At 36.5% G+C, this 14,405-nt stretch overlaps 1 protein-coding gene across 1 annotated transcript in view; it reads left to right on the top strand.

Annotated features, from left to right (window-relative positions):
* SPON1 (spondin 1) overlaps nucleotides 1–14,405 on the top strand; it is a gene marked incomplete at both ends in the record, with an annotated part of 189,209 nt that overhangs the window by 60,685 nt on the left and 114,119 nt on the right. The window contains 3 exons of the mRNA XM_080345465.1: nucleotides 1,557–1,630; nucleotides 2,413–2,535; nucleotides 6,746–6,894. Of these exons, the coding sequence (XP_080201591.1) occupies nucleotides 1,557–1,630; nucleotides 2,413–2,535; nucleotides 6,746–6,894 (346 nt within the window). The remainder of the gene's footprint in view (nucleotides 1–1,556; nucleotides 1,631–2,412; nucleotides 2,536–6,745; nucleotides 6,895–14,405) is intronic.

Genomic DNA, 14,405 nt, shown 5'->3' with positions numbered 1-14,405 from the left:
TGCTCTTCTGTTTCATGCTGGTTTTTTGCAGCCTTGGTTGGTTGCCTGTATTTTCCTTTACCACATCTTCCTTTAGAAGATGCCAGCCCTACTAAGGGTGAGAGCATGCTGTAGCTTCTACGCCCTTTCTGGTTCGATCTAGCTTTAAGAGGTTTACAAAACCCAGTTATTCTCCTGGTTGCTTTATAATATGGAACAAAAGATTCTTTCCTATCCTACTCTGACTTTGTATCTTGGCAAAGAAAGGACAGTAAAATTGCATCTTATTTTTGTTAATTTTATGGGGTGAGACATTGTCAAAGAAAGGTTTATGTAACTACAACAACACTTCTAAGCACAAACAGTTTTATTTTTCTTCTCACTTCAACTGATATGGGTGAGGAATAACTCTAGAGAAACAAAGATAATTAATTTGAGTGTAAAGTTGAGGTAAGACAAGAATCTGGTCCTTGCTATTTAGGGTTTTAAATATGAGTAGTACAAAATGTTGCTAGAAGAATGTGCTCCCGTACTGGTAAACAAAGAAGAATGCCAGCTCCCAAAGCAGGTTCTCCTTAGAAAACTCTCTGTCTATATAAAATCTTTGAATTTAACCAAGTTCTGTGTTCTTATAGAAAGAAGATAAAGTTTACATGTTAATTAGATTTTTATAGTGAAAAATGGTCAAATAAACTAAGGACTGGAAGAGGTCACCAGAACCATTTCAACTTATTTTCCAGTTGACAATTTTTTTGAGATTTACCGGGTGGTGGTATGATACCAGTCTGCAAGAACCTGAGCTTAGTGCTTTGCTGATTTGAAGATCTTTGATACAAAATTCAATCTATAGGCTATCAGATGCAAGGTTAAAAATTTCAGCAATACATTCCCAGCTGTAAAAAATAAAATTGCACATTAATTCTGGTTTTCCCTGTATGGTTTTCAGATTCAGCCTCCCTGCCTTGCCACCACATCGAGGCTTATAAACTCACACACTTTGTTGGGACTATAAGCCTTAATAAAATATTATAGATTGAATTAATTTTGAAGTGGTTTGTCTTTGGGAACCTTTGAATTGCTTTTAAACACTTTATCTTATCCTAGCTCTTTCTAACTTTCATTTTACATGATATTTGCACTGAATTGCTGTCATATTTCAGAGGTATTTATCTCTTCAAAATGACATGTAATTTCCTACAAACAGCTGCTTCCTTTAGCTGTACTATTTTTCTGAAATTGAATATAATTTCAATATTTTAATATAACATTTGTTTGAAATATCGAATATTCAGTTGACCTTCATGCATTTCAAGAGCATAGATCCTCACCATATGACTGCGATCACTTTTCTAAAGGTACTAACGTTCCAGGTTTCTGTAAAATGTGGTAAAATTCAAATGCAAGTTGAAATAAAATTATCCTATCTGTAGTCCTGTATTGTGTGTATGTAATGTCGGAAGAGGGAAATATGCCTGGGCTTTAGCAATCCAGTTCTATCCTTTTGCAACCTTATCATACATTTCCTTCTCCCTTTAAGGGATGAATATATTTAAAACCATTTTTTTTTTTCTTTATAGAGCCAGTATTGTGCAGAAGCGCATAATTTATTTTCAAGATGAGGGTTCTCTCACCAAGAAAATTTGTGAACAAGGTAAGGTAAAGTAAAACATCTGTCTGACCTCCTTGTTGTGTTCTACATATTTCTCTTAACTCATTATATCAAACTAAAATTTTGAGGCCTTGTACAGTTTCATCCTGGTTCAAATTTGGGATCTTCCAGTCAGTTATGTTATTCCTTATCACACATGCTGTTCCACATACAATCTTCCTTGCCTTCTCCTAAATGTGAAATATGCAACATTTACCTGGTCTTTGTGTAAAACCTGTTTGTCTCCAGGGCACTTAGTTTATTGAACCTTGGGCTATTTCATCCTTTCCTAAACCTAAACGTTGAAGCTGGTTATGACATCCACTGGAGAATTTATATGCTTTGGCTCTCCCGAAATTTCAAGCTTATTGCATTTTGAGATCGACTGAGGCTTTGTCCATATCAGCTAAGAACCAGAAACAAATGAGTTTGAAATCTGAACATGATTGAAATAGTAGTGCCTTCTTATTTTAAAATGCAGATTGAAATAATTATATCCACTCATAAATATCACACACACTGTATGTGTGTGTGATATGATCCAGGTATTTCAGGGTTCTAGTCTAGTCTAGTGTAGCCCAACTTAAAAAAAAAAACCAAAAAACCACAAACACAAACCCCAAGCCAAACAAAACCAACAACAACAACAAAAAATAAACACAAAATAACCCAGAAAAAAATGCTTAACTAAGATTTAGTTATTGAAATATGTTTATGGCAACTCTGCTGTCATCTGTTGCTTTGAGTTGTAACCACTTTCAATGTGTACTTTGCTGCTTTTTCAGACTCAGCCTCAGAAGGTGTGACTGACAAACCAATTTTAGATTGTTGTGCCTGTGGAACTGCCAAATACAGGCTAACTTTTTATGGAAACTGGTCAGAAAAGACACATCCCAAAGATTTTCCACGTGAGTATCATTCCTTTACTATTGTACCATACAGGGACTGTGAAGAGAATGGGAACCTGTTGCATGACACATTAGTTATTTACAGCTCAGCAGTGTAAATTATGACATATATGGAATACTGCACAGTATTGAAAATCCATGGATCTTTGTGTGAATGCTATATCTTACAAATAAATTCTATTGATTTACCTGACCTTTGAACTGAGGTGTGTATGAGATCACATTTTCAAGATTTCTTTGTGGTGAGGAAGGTGTGTGGGGTGTTTGTGGGTTTTGTTTGGGTGTGTGGTGGATTTTTTTGTTTGCCCTTTTTTTTTTTGGTGATGTGTTTCTTTTTTGTTGTTGGTGGTTTTTTGTTGTTTTGTTTTGTTTTTATTTTTTGGGGGGGGTTGGTGTGGTGTTTTTTCCCAATCATGACAATCTAGCCAGTATGTTTTCCCTCAAAGACTTTTGAAAGATTCTGGATAGTTTTGACAAACCCCAAAACTTACTGCCCAAGAACTGGGCTTAGCTTTTCTCCAAAGAATTTATTTTGTCAGATGAAGTATTTTCTTTTGCTACTACATAGAAATGTTTCTGGAAGGTATGTGCAAAACTTTTAATTCTGGGAAACTCTTTCGAGGTTTTCACAGATTCCATGGATAGGTAATAATTTTACATTTATTATACCAGTGCAATTAAAATACCTCTGTTCTGTTAAATCTTACAATGTGTTTGTTTAGGAGTTATCAGCATTGCTTAGAGTGAAACCACTGCAACACAATGTTGTTTGGCGAGTGTCAACCGTAGAGTGAACGGAGCGAGGTGTTCCATAGCTGTAGAAAGGGTTCAAAAACTACATCTTAAACCACTTTTGCTTTCATGGATCTCAGACGGACTGGAAACAACCCAAAAAGCATAAAAAAACCCCCACCAACTAACTAAGAAAACATAACCAACCAACCAAAAACTGAATTGCAAACTAAGGCTTTAATTTTTGCAAGTTATCACAACTCCTGATAGTAGGACTAGTAGAAGCTGAGTATTTCATTTGTTATTAAATCTGGCTCAAGGGGAAGTACTAAATTTGCTATCACATCTTGCTAGTCAGAAAGATTTATATTTACATATGCCCTGTGGCTTAAAAGCATTTATTCGCTCTGTTTATCACCCGTATATGATAACAGAAATATATATGCTCTCCATCATGATTTGATATATGCCAGAGGATACATTCTCATGTTGTGATGACACCTTGATCTTTATGCAAAAATACACATACAAGTGTGTAAGTTAAGGAACTACTCATACAACAAGGAAGTGAAATAACACCATTGGAAAGCTGCCAGTATTCTGTTTACTGTCTTAAAAACTGAATGCTGATATCGGGCTGGTGATGCAAAATAATTCTGCCCTTGTACTGCTCAGATTATTTCATGTAGAGAGGTTTCTTTGATGCTTAGAGGAAAAGGCATAAGAAATACTGAGTTGTCTCTTTGTTCTTGTAAGAAATGGGAGATTCAAGGTGAGGAGTGAAACATTTGTGAATCTGTAAAAAGTATAAGGTAGATGTAGCTTACTTTGAACAGCTCATTTGGGCAAGTGGGTGGGCCAGGAGCTCTCTCCACAGAGCCAATATCTTGAGGGAGAGCTGTCTGGTGGAAGAGGCTGGGCTCTGGTTGCAAAAACAGCAGATGTTCCTGTCCTGTTCAGGATAGGGAGGGAGAGAAGCTTTGGAGCTCATGGAACAATTCATTATGCATTTTACTAAAGACTTGAAGGCAGTCTGGGTCCTCTCTGTAGTGATACATTCTTCTTTTGTGGAACTATGTGGAACCTTCTCTTTCAATAAGTTTCAGTAGGTGTCACTTAGTGTGTGTTTCAGTGAATCCTATTGTCTGACTCATTAGATAGTTAGGCCTGTGTGCTGGGAAGAACAAATGAGCAGAACTGGTGGTTTCATCACTGGAGCTGAATAACAGTCTCTCTCTGTGGTTTGACAAGGTGCCAGCATATTCTTAAGGAAAAATTACTAGATCTTGTATCAAGAAACCATCTTCTGACATTGTAGTGTTGTCAGCTATTACCTGTGGGGAGGGGGAGCTTTAGTTTTGTTTTTTTTCCATTTGAGGCTCAATTACTGGCTAGCTTTCATCAATTCGGAAAACATCAAGCCTGCTACAATTCAGAGCTCAGTAAGTGTATCTTGGTCCAAGTTTAGCACTGAGGAAACTATGGAGGCTGTTTGCTGTGTTGCTAGACCATCTACCTCATCTATCTCTTCTGTTTGCTACACTTTTCTAGCTTCTTTTCCACCCTATCATTGCTGTTCATTTTTTTCTAATCTATTTTCTATTCTCCTGTGATTAGTTTTCTGCATCTGACGTTATCTATTCAATTCTCTACCCTGTCTTTTTCAATTTCATTGTCTCTCCTTTCACATCTTAAATTTGCATTCCTTTTGTTTACTTAATTATTCATTTTTCATTTATTTATTATCATTTTCAGCTGTTTTCACTGCTGCTCTCTACATTTTGCATTGCAAAGAAAAATATTAAATATTGTCTCACTCCATCATTCTGTCTCTCTGACCTCCTACAGTCTTTGTGTTGCTACCAGGCTGTTCCCTTATGTGAGCAGTTCATTTTCTCATCCTTTTCCCTTAAGCCCATATCCTTACAGAGTGCTATTTGGCACCTAAGTGAATTAATTTTTATTTCCAATCCTGTGGAACTTCTGTGACTCCTTATTTCTGCTCGATTCTCTTTTCAGTCAGAACTCTAATGTTTTCTCTTCAAACTTTTCCATTTTTTCCTGTTCAACAAGACAAGAAATGAGACTAGGAATCTTTTTGCCTAGCTCAGCAACTCTTACACTGTGACAAATTTTAGCAAGCAAACTTAGTGAATATAGAAGCACCAAACTTCCCTAAATTAAAGGGAACTCCTACTAATGAGCATGGGGGGAGACATGGTACAAGTATGCAGAAGCAGAAAAACCGGCTATGTTAGTGCCAATAAGAGCGGTTCTTTACCAGTACTAAAAAAGTTTCCTGGAAATAGTCCTGGACACCATTTGCTCATAGAAAGCAAATTTTTCACCTCCATTTCAGCAGGAAGCTGCTAGGCAAGGTTTCTGGCTGTAAGCCCTTTACAGCTCTGTGCCTGATAATGTTTGGGCACAAAATGAAAATCTGTAACATTTAATGATTGTGTAATCACAAAGGGCAACAAAGATGATGAAGTGGAGCATCTCCCTTATGAGGAAAGGCTAAGGGAGCTGGATCTCTTTAGCTTGGAGAAGAGACTGAGGGGTGACCTCATTAATGTTTACAAATATATAAAGGGTGAGTGTCACGAGGATGGAGCCAGGCTTTTCTCGGTGACAACCAGCAGTAGGACAAGGGGTAATGGGTTCAAACTGGAGCACAAGAGGTTCCACTTAAATTTGAGAAGAAACTTCTTCTCAATGAGGGTGACAGACACTGGAACAGGCTGCCCAGGGGGGTTGTAGAGTCTCCTACTCTGGACACATTCAAACCCGCCTGGACGCCTTCCTGTGTAACCTCATCTGGGTGTTCCTGCTCCAGCAGGGGGATTGGACTGGATGAGCTTTCGAGGTCCCTTCCAATCCCTGACATTCTGTGATTCTGTAATCACGTTTCTATCTACCTTTTCCTAGTAATCTGCTATCACCACCCAAACATAAATTGAAGGACTGTTGGAAACCAACAAGAAAATGAATTGCTGTTAAATCTTGGAATGACCACTAAAGTCTTCCCTTGAAGGTTTCATCCACATAAATATATTACGTGGAAACCTAAAATGAACAGGATTCTTAAACTCCCTGGAGAAGTGAAATCTTTGGTGAAGAAATAAATACACTAAGCCTGTCTGTGTGGGGAGACTGCTTGATTAGCCGGAATACAATCTTCCTCACCATTTCTGTCTGTGTTATTATATCTAATGATTACTGACACTTTATTTCTGTAGTTCACTGGGTTGTTCTTCAGTACTCTGAAGACATGATGCATTGATGTAGTGAGAACTGACAGCACATAACACATGCAAGAGCTTGGTACTGGTGAAGATTGTACACTTCAAGCCTTTCACTTAAATAAAAAATCAGGAATTTTGCTTCGAAGCTGTCTTGATGTTAGTGACTGTTGATGTTATAAAAGCCAGAATGTTGATGTACTCTTAATTCTTTTCTCTTATCCCCCTCCCAAAAGGGCGCACCAACCATTGGTCTGCGATCATTGGTAGTTCTCACTCAAAGAACTACATCCTTTGGGAGTACGGAGGGTATGCCAGTGAAGGCGTCAAACAAGTCGCAGAGTTGGGGTCCCCAGTAAAGATGGAAGAAGAAATTCGACAACAAGTAGGTGTAATTTAACGCATGCTTTAAAAAAATGCATCCTACCTTGGCTTGTGAACAATTTGTCATTGACAATATCTGTGAATGTCGTTTTGCTGGCTCATTTTCAGTTAAGCAGATTAGGAGATCTGCCTTTCTAGACACATTCTCTAGGATCAAAGTCTGCTTTCTGTTCCCAGGTACATCAAGGTTTATTATAGGATAAAGAGTTTGTTTGACTTTTTGTTTCTTTTTAACGTGCATTTAAGCTGCACTAATATTTTTGAGAGGTACTGAGGTGAAGCTCTACAACCAAGACAGCAGCAGTAGTAATGCCAGGAGCTAAGCTGCCAGCATTTCATGCAGTCTTTATTTATTTATTTCACTTTTTCTCTTGCAATATCTCTGCCTTCCTTGAGAGCTGGTAGCATTGTTTCTTTCCCTACACTTTCTAATCTACCTAGGGATCCATTTTCTCCTTTTCCATTTCTTGTTCCACCTTCATTTCTGCTGTCATCCTTCCAGCCTTCTGTTGTGGGATGATGGGAGGATTTAATTTATTAAAATCACTCTCTCAAGATGCTTTTCAGCTTTCTGAAGACAGAAGTGCACAGCTGTAATGTGCCCAGTGAAGATAATGCACTTCTTACATGGCCAGACTTGGATCTGGAAATCTACTCTGTCTACCGTATTTTCTAGGCACTTTCTTAGGTGAATACATAAACACATATTTAAGTAATCAGCATCTGCGTCATTGACATTATCTGAAGTTTTATTCACAAAAAACCTCAATGATTTTTATGAATTATTACTAAAAATTGCCTGTCCATGTATGGAACAAAAAGAGGCTTTCTTTAAGTGGAGCTTTATTAAGAGGTGTCCTAACAATTATGTGTCATTAACTAAAGATTCTCAAGCGTGAACATTTCTGCTCCCTATTTGACAGACTGCTGAATCATCAGCTGCTTTTCTTCTTGACTGAGCACCTCCAAATGCTCGGATTTGTGTTCTTACTGTAAAGAGCCTGTGTGATATTTTTGCATGGATGGCCCTGGGTACTGAAAACTTGCTTTGTAGTTTGTTTATGTGGGAGAAGTTAAAGGAACTAATCAGCCTCTTTGTTAAACTTTTCCTGGCAGCCTGGAAGGAAAGCCCACATCACATAAGTGATTTAGTAAAACAATCTGTCAAGCGCTTGATGTGTACAATAGGATAATTTGTGTGTTATGCTTCAGGGATTATAAATGAACAAACAGAGGAAGGAAAAGGAATGATATGAGCAAAAGAATGCTCATTGACCTCTTGTATCTCTGAAATACATTCACTCTCTCATTTTGTTCTCAGAATGTCCGATTTGTCCAGAACTTGTTAAATGATAAACTACCTGGACAGAAACAAATACAGAATTTGAAAGGGGAATTCTGTATCCATATAGTGATTTCTCTGTTTAAACAACAAAAACCCAAGATGGTTAAAACATGGATCAAAATTTTTAAAAAGTGTAATGCTAAATGTTCTGTCCTAGGTAGATGAAGCAAGACGTAGTGACATAGAGACATAGCTCCTCCTCTTGGATTTAAATGTCTCAAGAGAGCTCATTTGGTTTTGCTTAAGTGTTTTAGTATAAATACCAAGTCACTTTACCACTTCTTTTTTTAAACTAGGATAGGTAATATTCTGTACCTTACCACTTTCTCCAGGAAACACAGTTTGTACTTTCTGCATATTCCTTGTGGACAAAGAGATAACGTTCTTACAGGTTGGGTTTAATGCTCTCTGAAAGGTCAGTAAGTGGGGGACACCTATTTCCATTGTCTTCAGTAGCTTCAGATTAGAGCTGCCTATGCCTCAGACATTTGGGAAGAGCAAGTTCTGCTTTCCAGTAAGGTGCTTGTAAATTTTTTGACACATAATTAAAGTTATGTGAAGACAATTTCTTCATTGAAGATGAAACCTGAAATATCCAAAACATTCTACACAATAAAATATATCATTGTTATGACTATCAAAAAATTGATTTTTTACCAAATAGTTCTGGTTTGGATTTTTTTAATATATCCATGTAATTTTGAAAAAATTGAGTAAAAAATACAGCAATATCATTGTTGGATTGATTGATTTTTTTTTTTTTTTTTGAGAACTGTAATTTCAGTATTTCAGTTGAATAGTTACCATTTCATTACCTGTTTTCCAACACAGCACTGTGATCTTCCATTGAAAAATGGGTCATTAGATTTTTCTGACTGAAGCTGGTAAATCACCTGAATTACAAAAAGGAATCTGTAGTATATTGATTACTTTTTGTTATAGTTCCAGGTGAGTTATTATCATGTTTACTGAAGCAGGCTCAAAATTTTGCTTTTTGAATTATCTATTATTGAGTACTTATAAAAGTTAAAAATCAGCTAATCAACCAGGGAGGTTCAGCTGTTGTCACTCATGGAAACTAGAAGAAATTGGCCAACTGAAATGTCTCTCTTTGCTTAACCAAACCTTCAGTGAATGGCACCAATGTACCCACAGGGTTCCCTTCCTCCTTAGTCCCTAGGACAGGATTTAGTTCCCACCCACTTTTCAGAGGCACCGGCCCCAGGAACACTTAGGAAATATTAATATGACTATAAAGTCTAATGTGAAAAGTACAGTCACTGTTCTTACAACCAGTCCAAAAGCCCTTTAGGTTTCTCTGCAAAGCCCACTGAAATTTGCAGTAGATTTTTCAACTTGGTGCAGCAGTGAAGTAGTAAACATTGTCCCAGCATACTTTCTACTTTAGTTACAGCCTGACTACATTTTTTAAATTCTATATTTAACCTAATTCTGGGCAGACCAAGCTACTTGATTGTAAATTTGCATCTAGACTTTTGTTTGCTCAGTTAGACTCCTCTGTTGCTCTGTGCATACACCTCTATTGTGAATTATAGTACTTCTTATTCCTTTTGAAAATGTTAAGTGGCAGATTTTCCATCCTTTCCTTTTGGAAGGTATACTTTGTATAATATTTTAAAATTTCTGGCATGTTGGTAATTTAGAACACTGGAAATGGCTGTTTACTATGCTAAGTCTCTGCCAAAAAGAAATTGTTGCCTATTTATGTCAAAAAGGGAAGCTTTATCTACCAGTAAATAACTCATGCAGCAGGATTCAGAACACCTCTTCTAGGGTAGCTTCTATCTTGTAATAAATTTATGCTGGAAGCTGTAGTTAAGGTGATTCACGGTTTGTGTTCTTTTCCTTAAAAAACAAACAAAAACTGTTGATCACAATTGCATTCTTTTTTTTTTTGGTACTTGATTATAATAAAGACATCCCCTACTAAGAAATAAAGCTGATGTTGAATGCTGTACCATTTTGCTCTTGGTGGCCATATGGTTAATTACTGTGAGTATGATACCAATGTAGGTCAAAGTACAGCATTCATTTTGAAAAGACATGTTTTTAAAAGGTGCCCTTTTTCTGACAACTATTGAAATACAGAAAATAAAAGCTTTAAAAATATTTAGTTTTCTTTTATCTCTTTCTGGTGATGTATAAGGCAAATACTTAGAGTTCTCTTTCTGGCTTTGCTTTTCAAGTAAAGTGAAAATCAACTTTTTGTTTCCTAACATAACAGTAAATAAATTGGGTTTCTACAAATCCTTATTCTGAAGAAAGTTTGGAAACCCCAAATTTAAGTTTCTTCACAGAATTTTATTTCTGTAGGCTTATATTAAAAACATAGTCACTGTGTGTTCCCATCAGCAAGCTAGCATTTGGTTTCAATAGTTACTCTGGTCTCTAATTGGAATGTCAAAAGTTTTAATTGCTTATGCAACCATTAAACAATCATGTTTTGGCTTTAAAAATAACTAAACATGTGGAATGTTCACTTTGACATAGCAAAAAGAAAGAAACATTATTTCCTGTTTTATTTCCTGGGCCAAAACACAAAAGATTCAATATACGTTTAAAAGTTCATGCAGGCAACCAATAAAAATGAATAGAAAAACCTGTGCTTATTTGAGTACTCTGAAAATATCATTGTGCTTTGGAGGATCATGAGAGCTGGGAGATATTGAACACGCTTTGTTCAAAGTGTCTTTTGATAGTGGTAAATTCCCTGGTTTTAGAAGACCAGGCAAAATATCATTTTGAAATTGTATTTAGCCTCGGGTCAAAACTTCAGTAAAATAGTGGATTGGTTAACCATGCTTTTTTGTGTTTTGTCAAGTTGCTTTTTGCCAGGTTTAGTAATAAGAACAGGAAAATGCAGTAGGATTATGTGAAACTCACTGTAAGTAGAGTTGTAAATATTTGTGAAACATTCTGGTTACGGTGGCTCATTTGGATTTGTGGTAGATCTTTAATCTACTTGTTTTAGTTACGTGCAGAGCCAGGGCAGGTATTTCATTGTCATTGAGCAATGAAGGTCCTTTCTGCTGTTAAAGATCTGTGAAAATCAGACGATTTTTGCACTCGTGATCTAGAAAGTGTTAAACAACTGTAGTTTTGTTCTATTAAGGATGGATGTTTCTCTTTCAAGAAACTGCCTTTGCGATGTAACGGGACTGGTGCAGCCACAGAGAAGTTGACAGCCACGAGCTATTGTTGTTTCAAAAACTGTCATAATATATGGGGGTGAATGTTACATTGCAGGAAACTTCTTTACTTAAAATTAGGAAGTGGTTTTGGAAACTGTCAGCACTGAACAGGCTGCTGTTAGGACATGGTTTTGATATGGAATAACCTCACGTTGACTTGTGCACACTGCATGTGGCTTTGCCATTCATGGTCAGCTGAGGATTGTTGATTGTTCTGGTAACAGACAAATAGAGATGATATGTGTGTGTGTGTTTATAACAGTGCTTACTATTTGATAATAAATAAAGCAGCTTGATTTTTAAAACTCCAGGTTGCAAACTCTCATCTTGCTTAATGAATTCCAGAGGTTTCAAACCTCTAGCTTGCATGGGAGCCTTTGAAGTTTAACTTCAAATAACTGAATAATTACTCAGTTATTGATATGAAACAATTTGCATAACCAAACAATGAGTTAAGGTTTTAACAGTTAGTTCAACCATCAGTTTCCCTTTCATTTACCTTAATTTGTCTTAGTGCTTATTTTCTTACAATTATCACAGAGCCTCCATTTATAATATAAACCAGGAATACCTACAGCTTTTTAGTAAAATCTAATAGGTAGGTTCTTTGAATAAAAAAACCCCTTCAAATGAGGTAGAATTCTTTTCCAGAAGACAGAGCCTTCAAAAAAAAAAGTTTAACTCAAAGGCTGATCTTTCCTTCAGTGAATTCTGATCCTAACTCTTGCAGAAGTGGGACCAACAAAATTCCTGCCCTTTTAAATGTCTATAATAGAGGGGCACATCAAAGCTTACAAAGATTTGCTCTGCCCCTTTGATAACTGCCTGGATTGCAGTGAAGTGATGCTAGAGGAGGGAACAGTTGCTTCTGCGTTTGGTAGATTCATTCACTTGGACAGCATGCAATAATTTTAGCTCTCCAGTACACAGACATAAAAGTCACTAGGAGACATCATCTGTTCAAGACAACATGATTGGATTGCTAGACATTATTTGCTAATTTTAAAGTCTTTTAAAATATCATGCCTTTTCATTTCCTGCAGTTAGATTTTATCATAATGTTCTGCTGTCAGAAAATTATTGCTATCCTGTAGCAGATTCATCCAGTGGAAAGATGTGATGAAATTACTTTCAAATTATTCTTTTTTTCAGTTTGCCACTGTAATACTTTTAAAATATTTCAGATGCACTGATTCTTCTTGTACTGCTAATACTGAGGGACAAACTCCATCTGATAGCAGAAGTTGAACACTCCTAACACCAGACTTTGGTTAGAGAAATCAGTCTGACTTGGATTTATTACTTGCAACTATTTTGTTTTGGAATGGTAGCTTTAAATCCTAAGAAGGCACAACAGATATATTTTAGAAGCGACTCTAAGGCGCCCTGGAACTGTCTTACAGCAACACAAGCAGAATGTTAAGTAACACAAAAGGTAGAAAAGTAATGTCAAGTTGTTGGATGGGCACGTGGAACAGATGCATGGGCTCCTCCTCCCCTGGGAGCCATTGCCTAAACTCCTGTTGACTTGAGCAGAGGCTGTTTTTAAAGGGTCAGAGAACCTCTAAAAACAAAATTAGTGAAGAGTTTACTACTCTCTGAATACTTTCATCTGCAGTAGCTTAACCTGTGATTAAAATGCAGTGGCTGCATAGCCAGAGACATTCAGCTGCCTATTAAGAGGTGCTGCAAACGCTAAAAGAAGTGCCTGAACTCTCATTAGCAGTATTTGTCAGGAACCAGGGGACCTTCCCCTGTTTTCTCTCTTGTTGCATTGTAAATATTTTTCAAAGGAACAGCATGATATCATGGCTGAATCTGAAGAGTCCTACTAGCTCATTTCACTTGCAAATGCTTAATTATTCAGATAAATTTTCAACTTAAACAAAAACCAAGGAATAAACTCCACAATGTCAAGTTCATCATTCTGGCATTAGCTTTTTAGTCTGGGTTTCTTTGTTGTTGCTTATTTGTTTAGGAACCTCAATTCAAAACTCTATTACTGTGACTATAACAGATGCTTATTTCCACCAAAATTCCAGCAGAACACTCAGAAGAATAATATGTGCAATTATCATACATATTTCCAAAACCAAATATGGATGCAAATATATGAATGCTACATGATCTGTGTCATTTTCCAGGACAGCTCTTTACAGTTAAACATCACTATCAAGGTTAACTGATTTCAAAATCTGTTTATTGCATTTGATGTGCAATGAATAGGCGCTTTCAGGTATTATGTTGCATATGTATTAATATGTAATGCATCAACTGGCCAAAGACACTGAATAGGGAGGTTATTCGTCAGTCTTTATTTCAACTTTTAACTTTGTTTTCTTAGATTGCTTTTCCAGTTGGAATCTGAAAGGGCTCCAGTGTGTTGTAGTTTACTTCAGTCAAAAACAGGAGCAGGGCTACTTATTTTTTGGGGGGTGGTGCAATGCAGAAAATTAATGCTGTTGACTTGTCTTTAGCTCAGGAAAGAATGACGTGCTTGTAGATTCTATATTTCTTTGAAGTTCGTCAGTCAGACATTGACATAAAATAACATACGAATGAATTTAGGGACTGTAATATATGCAGCGACCTGAAACAGATTCAAGAGTTAACACAAGACTCCGATGAGACTGTCTGTTATTGTCATTAATTTCTGATTACAGACTCTCTGGATTCCTTTTTAAAAAGATGTTATTGAATTCTCTACCAGTCAGCTCTCTCCTTTAAATACAGGTCAACTCATTCATCATATTCTCGCTTCAGTCAGTGTTATTAATATCTTCAAATAAATACCATTACTTATATTGTGGGACGTATTCTGTTACTCCAAGAACATTCTATGAAACAAAGCTATATAGAAATTATTGGAAAAGAGACAATCAAGAGTAGAGTGGAATATTTGCTACCTGCATTGATATTAACCAATATTTGGTGACAATATTGTAGCAAATGATT

This window comes from Nesoenas mayeri (assembly GCF_963082525.1).
Source record: "Nesoenas mayeri genome assembly, chromosome: 5".
In the NCBI taxonomy this organism is placed as follows: Eukaryota; Metazoa; Chordata; class Aves; order Columbiformes; family Columbidae; genus Nesoenas; species Nesoenas mayeri.
This window is presented reverse-complemented; position numbering and strand designations above follow the sequence as displayed.